At 30.1% G+C, this 8,963-nt stretch overlaps 1 protein-coding gene across 1 annotated transcript in view; it reads left to right on the top strand.

The window, feature by feature from the left end:
• Positions 1–8,963, top strand: part of SI (sucrase-isomaltase (alpha-glucosidase)) — a 104,001-nt gene that overhangs the window by 19,175 nt on the left and 75,863 nt on the right. The window contains 7 exon segments of the mRNA XM_004674929.1: positions 1,685–1,836; positions 2,794–2,965; positions 4,229–4,328; positions 4,862–4,974; positions 6,597–6,722; positions 7,997–8,128; positions 8,235–8,354. Of these exon segments, the coding sequence (XP_004674986.1) occupies positions 1,685–1,836; positions 2,794–2,965; positions 4,229–4,328; positions 4,862–4,974; positions 6,597–6,722; positions 7,997–8,128; positions 8,235–8,354 (915 nt within the window).

Genomic DNA, 8,963 nt, shown 5'->3' with positions numbered 1-8,963 from the left:
GCAGTTATCTACCTTCTAGTGAGTCCAGGGTGTTTTCATTTGGGTTGAAATTCGTAGTAGGTAAGTCTATAGTCTGTTTTCTGTCCTCAATTCATGTACAAGCCTGGACACAGTGATCTCGGTGTCTTTACTCTGCCGCCATCTTCAGCTACCCACCCCCCCCACAAAAAAAAAAACTTTGTAAGTGTAATTTCACTTAGAAAATCTGGCACATGTTTGCCTTCATGGAATTGTATATTTAACTCACATCCTAGGTTTGATTTTTTTTTTATTCAGTATTGTTTCTCTCAATACTTTGAAATGTTCTCTTTTATCCTTTATTTTTATGTTGTCTTTGCTAATAGAGTTTTATAATTCTTGAATTCCTTCATGTTTTTCTGCCTTGTCTATTTTCTTCTATTTAATTTCTTGGCACATTATTGTCCTAGGAGTCACTGGTTTTATTCTCAATTGCTCTATTTTCCTTCCATAACTTTTTCTCAGTAGCTTAATCTCATATTTTTTAGCTCTTTACATCCTCAATCTGTTATTTTCTCATTCAAAAATTAATTTTCTACATCCTTTTGATATTTATTTTTAGCTCATTTTTTATCTATGTTTTTAAAATATATGATGAAATATATATTTTTTTCTGAGTATGAACTTTTCTTTCTACTTAATGGCGTTCCCTTGAGTTCTTGAATTGTCATGTGCTCCTTTTTTTTTTTTATGTCTTCCAATTTTGCTGCTTTAAATTTTCCCATATTTTTATAATTTCTATAGTAGTTACTTTTTCTACAGATGATGCTATGGTTTTATTTTATTTAATTAATATAGTTGAGCTTTGTTGACTTCTGTAGTTGAGACCTGTTTATTCTTATTGAATTAGAACGGGAGAGAATTCTGGATAACCAGCCACTAACATGAGTGTATTAAGGTGACACTTGACCTTTGTTTGTGCATTCATTCTATTCTTCCTTTTTTTGGGGGGCCCCATATTGAGATTCAGTAGTTTCCCTACTGACAATGTTCTTCAAGAGATCAATGAATGTTCTGAAATATGGAAGGGGGTGTTATCTTGAGCATCTTTTCTATTTTTTTTCATTTCATCATGGGAGGTTAGTCTGTGGAGCACCAGAGATCTTCCACCTTAATCGAGATTGTATGTCTCTAAACCATTTAACTCTCTCTTCACCAGGATCCCTGACTCAGTTAATTGTCCTATATATTGTGTTCCCCATGTTGAACCATAGACTCCAGGTTTTTTCCTCTCTCCATTCCCTGTTTAATGAAAGATTATTCTCTTCTATGTTATCCCTGATTCAGTCCATGATGTTATCTGACATATAAGGAATACTTCAGTGTCACATCAACTGAGAGTATCTCTAAGTGTAGTGACCCCTTGGTTAATTATTTGATATTCTAAGGAATGAAACAAGGGATCTCCTCTATCACCATTTGTTGTCATAGTAATATATAAATATATATATATCTATATATATTATATATATATATATATATTATGTAGTTATATATATAGTAATATATATATTATGTAGTAATATATATATATATTATGTAGTTTTATATATATATATATATATATATATATTCTGTTTGAAACTTTCATTTGTACCTAGAATAGAACTGAAAATTAAGTGATAGTTTTGAATCAAGTAATGTTAACTTGTTTGACTATTTACAGATTACTGATACGAATAATAAAAGATATGAAGTTCCTCATCAGTTTGTAAAGGAATTTACTGGAACTGCAGCCTCTGATCCATTGTATAAAGTAGAAGTTACACAAAATCCATTTAGCATCAAAGTCATTAGAAAGAGCAATGACAGAGTTTTGTAAGTAATTATCATATTTTACATTTATTTAAATGTAATTTTGTTAGAATAGAGTTACAGTAGTCTTTAAGACACTTGTAGAAATAATAAATGTTCTTGCTAAACTGGATGAAGATATATATATATATATATATATATATATATATATATATATATATATATATTATAATGATGGAGGGGTTTTATATCCTGTGGATATATGCATATATATGAATGAAAATGGAGATGTCTGTCACTCCATGTGGATCACCTCGGGGTAGGGATCAAACTAGCACTGAAATGGCTGCGCAAGCTTGCAGTGCTGAGTCCTAACCCGTTGAGCTACCAGGGAAGGCCCCCCAGGGATTATCAACATTCGTGTTCAAAAATTGATTATCAACATTCATGTTCAAAAATTTCTGTTCTTAAGTAGTTTTAATAATTTACTATTACTATATGCTGTAACAAGAATATTATATTCCATTTATCATTTATTGTGGTATATATTTGATATTCATAAAATATAAAATATTTTTTTTCTTTTGGAAAATATTTTTGAACTTAATATGAGCATATATTAGAAATGTAGAAACTTCTACACTTTGCCTCTGAAGCATAGTACTACTTTTGAAATTTGACTCTGCTTAAAATAGTTTGTCACCTTAGAGAACATTATCCAAGTAGCGGCTCCTGTAGATTGAGAGTAATAAGAATAGTTATGGTTTAGGCTTGTGATGAAGATTAATGGAAAAAATGCATGCAAACGAGTATGTTAGTGTTGATGTAAAAAACAGGATTGTAACAATGTGAAACAATTAGTATCATAATTGACAAGTTCTGTCATGTTTATCGAAGAAATGATGACAGCTAAAGACTGCCATATCAAAATGAAATTGAGACGATGTTAGCATAGATCTGAGCTTAGTAGAACAAATTAAGTATTTTTTAGAACACTTATTGATTTCTTTCATGGCACAGGTTTGACACCAGCATTGGTCCCCTGGTGTACTCTGACCAGTATTTACAGATCTCTACCAAACTTCCCAGCGAATATATGTATGGTTTTGGAGAACATATTCATAAAAGATTTCGTCATGATTTATCCTGGAAAACATGGCCAATTTTTACACGGGATCAACTTCCTGGTGATGTAAGGAACTATCTTATAAATGAAATGCAATCAGAGCAAATAATTTTAACCTATTTTAAACAATCATTTATTTTATGTCAATGATACCTAACTCAGAACTTTGTTTATTTTAGGAGTGGGTGAATATGGAAAACAAAGCCCTAAGTGCATGTATTAAGTGAAAAATTTCATGAGTGTTTAAATAATTATTTCCATCTTATGAATACTATCATTTGATTTCAATATTTATATTTTATTATTCATTTTTAAATCACTGTTGCAATTTAAATAATTTTAAAATACTTAAATAATTTTAAACAATGTTCAGCTGAGTTTGTATAAACATGGTGTCTGTGGATCTATTGGGCACCATAATATGTATCTTTGCTCACTTTCTCCAATTTTATAACATATGATAATATTCCATAAATTAATAAATAAAAACAGGGGGATTGTATTCTTTACAAGTACTAAAGTGTGTTTTCCTTGATCATTTACATCATAAGTCATTAGGAGTACATTTGAGTTTCAAAAGGACTTCTCATAACCCCCGCGTACAGATCAGTCTTTACTTTTAATCCTTATTTTTATTTTAATATAAAAACTATCAAAGTATATTATTTGTGTAGATATTTGTCTATATTTCTATAAGGTGTGATAATCCAGGACAAAGATTACACCATTTAAAAGTTTATTTTGAAATATTTGCACAATTTTGTATTGAGTCAAATGTTGTGACTATTTTTACATTCCAGTGCTGTTTCATTCCTGAAATGTATAAAGTGTTTTAAAGAATATCATTCTGTACAGATCTACTAAGAAATTCTACTAATTCCTTTGTATAGAATTCCATTTGTAACAGGTTACTAATTACAACCAGGCAGAAAACTTCAGCTACTTTCCGTATGTTCCTTCCTTTGAAATTCTATATCCACCAAACAAGTAGTTTTGTCCTTTGTTTGCAGTGTATTTGGCTTGTGCAGTATTTATTGGATAGATATGTAATTACCCTATCATAAATAGCTTATTAAAACTCATTTAATCATAGTAAGCAGAAAGGAAGTTAGAGTAATCTAATAATAACATAATATATGTATTATGGTACATATGTTATACCTGGATATACTAAAAAGTTAAATGTTCATAGTGCTTCAAATGACAAAGAAATGCATAGAGAGATATAAATAAGCCAAGAACATATCAAAATTAATATATTATTTAAATGCATTACTAGTTTTACTTAAATATACTAATATTTTCATGTTAAATTATTTTTTCCTCTAGAACAATAATAATTTATATGGCCATCAAACATTCTTTATGTGCATTGAGGATACATCTGGAAAGTCATTTGGTGTTTTCTTAATGAATAGTAATGCAATGGGTAAGAGTGACTATTTGATGATAATTCAAATACAGATTGTTTTTATGTTGTGAATGTGATATCTGCATTTAATAGGTGAAACAGTGATATTGAAATATACAGAAATGACCTTTTAAGAGCTATATATTACATAGTTATTCAATTAATTACCGTTATATATATACAAAAATAAAGGTTTTTATGGTTATTTTTTGTAAACGTTAATATTTGATGAAAAAGTCTTTCCGAATTCTTCAATTAGATTGACTAAGTGAAATACACATATAAAAATAAATATTTTTTGTAAAATTTTTATCCTCTGGATTTTCCTATACAAACTCACAGGAGCATTTGTAACATCTGCAAGAGGATAATTTGGTGTATTCTAAAACAAATTTACCCCAGAGGGCATTCTACTATTCTCCTATAGCTTTCCTATTTCCAGTACCCCATTTTCTCTTAAGAATTTAACAACAATATGAAAATATGTAGCTAAGACACAATACTGTGTTTCTTGTTATTACTTATATATTCTTCTGATATTTATTTTACAGAAGTTTTAATCCAGCCTACACCAATAGTAACTTACAGAGTAATTGGTGGGATTCTGGACTTTTACATCTTTCTAGGAGATACTCCAGAACAAGTGGTCCAACAATATCAAGAGGTGTGTTTAACATTTATTTTATGCAATTATTTTCTGCTATACTTTTATATAGCATGTCCACATATTTAAAAGACTTTTTAAAATACACCTGTAGCGACTTAGCTAAATATATTCTTCGAACTTACTGGTTTCCAGATGTCAGTTAGTGTTTTCATTTTGTTTTTCTATGCCATAACATGTATGTATGTATGCATGTATGTGTGTATGTATGTATTTCATAATTATATGAACATATGTGTGTATATTTAAATATGTATACTTAATTTTATTTGTCCTTGCTAGTAGATATCTGAGTTCAGTAACTGGACTTCTTTGAGAAGTTACCTATTCAATTTTTACTTATCATAGCTTACTTTCATGTGCTAAAATTAATTTCAAGTCTGAAGATAAGAAATTGATGTATAGTTTATAGTTATTTATATAAAAATCTTTAAGAAAGCTAAATTTTGAGAAAGCTAGATAAATTTGTATTTTAAGTGCAGTGGTAAACCCCAGGAAAATCCAGTTTGTCACATAGGATTAAAAAGACAAATTTTGAAGCATATTCTGAAACTTTCTAAGGTTAGTGCCTATGCAATTCTCATGCCTAATAAATGCCATTTTAATGTACCTGATCCCTAGATGGACCTTAGGTGAAGAATATGGGGCTAACCTTGAGCCTGATTCTAAAAGTCTCTCCCATATAATGGTGTCTATTTTGAGTTACCATGGAAATTATTGTGATAAGATTTTAAGGATCAAGCCTATTTTTAAAACTTTAATTTATTGATAGATCTGTTCATATAATTTCTATTTTCAAAACTAATCTCAAAAGAGAAGAAATTTTTTTAAGATTCACAACCCTGTTACGAGAATAGATAGCTTTACACAATTGAATATTTTACAATGTCTGTATGTCTGAATTTCAGAAAAACATATACAATTTACAGTTTTGATACATGACATAATTACAAACTATGTTGACCTCGTATACAGACTATTTATGATTGTCAGGCCACTAAATGTAGATGTAACTCATTATGTAAAAATACATCTAATTTGTAAAATATTAGTTGGAACAATTGTCCATTACATGTTAAGAAAATCTATTTTAAGCAGTAGTTAAGTTAATGTTTGAAAAAGGAATGACAAGTATACATATATTATAGTGTACATGTATTTATGTAATTTTACAAAAAGATTTGTAGAGTTTTGAATTTAATAAATAAGATAAAAATATATATGTTGTAGATAATTTTTAATCAGTGATGCATTTAAATAAGTTTCAAATTATGTTTATAATAGGCAAAATAAATTTTGTTTCTTGTTTGAAGAAAAACAAATTTTCCTTTTTACATAGACTACTAATGGTATCAATATATTAAAATTCAAAGCATAACTCACTTCAATAGGCAGATTATTTTGTGTTTTAAAGATAATATATCCATATAAGATATAAAATGAAAATATCAATGCACAAATAATTTGCAAACTTTAAAAGTCTATTTTCATATATGATGCATACACACAGAGAAAGGTCAATGTATATAGTATAAAGTACTTTGCCCCACCCTCTTCCTGACTTCAAAAACCTTGATTCTAATGTTCTTTATTGAAACTATTTAAATGGTAATATCTTCAAGCTCACTGGACTACCAGCAATGCCAGCATACTGGAGTCTTGGATTCCAACTAAGTCGCTGGGATTATAAGACACTTGATGTAGTGAAGGAAGTGGTAAAGAGAAATCGGGATGCTCGTATACCATTTGTAAGTAGAATGGAGGGCTTTTAGGGAAATAGAACAAGTTATATATTGTTATATAATAATGTAGGCAATTGTCATTAATATTCTAACTTACTTATATTGCATACTTATTTACCATATGTATTGAATTTAAGCTGCTTTTAATAGCTCTGTAGTCCTATATTAAACTGTCTTTATTAATAATGTCTATTTTATGTTTATTTGCAATTCCAGACTTACTTGAAATTTTGGTATTGATTAAAAGATATACTAGTAAAATATGTTCAAATCTGAATAACATCATAGATCACATATAGATCTTATTTTGTAGTAACTGCATTTATTTATTATTTATTTTACTTATTATACTTAATTAGGTGTGCGAAGCTGGGATGTAGGCCAGAGATGCAGGGGGTTAGAAGATTCCACCAGAAACAGAGTGGGGAGCAGAACATGCAGATTGACTGAAATACACTGCTAAGGGAAGCAGCCAGCGAGACAGGAAATGTTTGCTGAACCATGTGAATTTGCTCCCTGACCAGGGGATTAAACTCCTGCTGCAGTGGCTATGGATATCTTCAAGGATAGCTTCATAGTGCTGAGACATAACCCCTATGCCACCAGGAATGCCCAGTATCTGTACATTTTTTATGTAATGGTAGTGAACATATACAAGGGTATGATCCTAGACAGTGATTACCTCAGTTAAAAATATACAAAAACAAAACAAAAACATGCATTTGTAAAGCCTAAGATTTTATTTTCATAATAAATTATATATACATATATATAATATATAACATGCATATCTATTGGTATTTTTGAGAAATTTGGATAATAATGTATTATTACAAGCTTTAGAATTATAAAAATACACTTATTATAAATATTGAATAGTTAAAAGGGATTGAATTTCATTAGTTTTTTTTTTAAGATTTATTTATTCATACATGAGCTGGAATTCAGGAAAGAGGTACAGGAGATGAAAGGATTCACCAGAGACAGAATGGAGAGTAGAACAGGAAGAATGAGTGAAATACACTGCTGAGGGGAGCAGTGAATGATACAGGAGAGGTCTCTATACCATGTGGGTCAGCCCCCTGGCAAGCTGGGGATCAAACTTGTTCTGTAGTGGATGGCAATAACTTGATAGCCCTGTGTCTTTAACACCTGTGCCATCAGGAAAGCCCTCATATAATTTTACTTATTAATAATAGAAATCAATTGTGCTTAATGGATAAAGTGATTTAAAAGTTATTTCAGTATATTTTAAGAAAATGTACTCTACTAAATTTCAGGATACACAGGTGACTGATATTGACTACATGGAAAACAAGAAAGCCTTTACTTATAATAAAGTTGCATTTAATGGACTCCCTGAATTTGTTAAAGATTTGCATGCACATGGACAGAAATATGTTATCATCTTGGTAATGATTGATTATATATTATTATTATTGTTGTTGTTATTGTAATGATTTTCATGTACACATTTATAAGCTAACAGAAATTTTGTTTGTTTTGTTCTATTATTAGGACCCTGGAATTGCCTTAAGTAATCTTGAAAATGGACAACAATATGAGACATATGTGAGGGGAAATGAACGAAAGGTGTGGGTAAATGAGTCAGATGGAATTACTGCACTAATCGGAGAGGTAAAATATTTATATATTTTAAAAATTTGTTTATGCATACACAGCTGGGGTATAGTCCAGATGTACAGGAGTGGTAAGATTATTCACCAGAGACAGAGTGGGGAACAGAACAGGCAGACTGACAAAGTACACTGGTCAGGGGAGCAGCAGGCCTGTCAGGAGAGCCTGCCGTGCCATGTGGGTCACCTCCAAGGTGGGGATCAAACTCATGCTGAAGTGGCTTTAGCTTCTTAGTGCTGTGCCTTAACCCACTGTGCCACCAGGGAGGACCTGGAGAGGTAAATTATTAATATCTGCTAAATTTATATTTATTTTTTTCATTTTTACCTACTTTAAACAAAAAAAATGTAAGTTCATGTGTATATGTTTGTGTATGATTTCTTTCAAATCTGGATTTTATATTTTAACTCTGAAGAGATTTTTAGACTGTTATTTAAAATCAGTTCTTGTAAGAAGGTATAGAATTTTCAATGTGTCACATAACTACAACTAAAGTTAACACAACATGATTAATAAATTACAATAAAATCTTATATTTGATGTAATGTGTGTGAGAGAGTGTGTGTGTGTATGTGTGAGTGTGTATAGAGAGAGAATGAGAGAGATAGA

This window comes from Condylura cristata, unplaced genomic scaffold (genome assembly GCF_000260355.1).
Source record: "Condylura cristata isolate star-nosed mole 26May11 unplaced genomic scaffold, ConCri1.0 scaffold00003, whole genome shotgun sequence".
NCBI classification, from domain to species: domain Eukaryota; kingdom Metazoa; phylum Chordata; class Mammalia; order Eulipotyphla; family Talpidae; genus Condylura; species Condylura cristata.
This window is presented reverse-complemented; position numbering and strand designations above follow the sequence as displayed.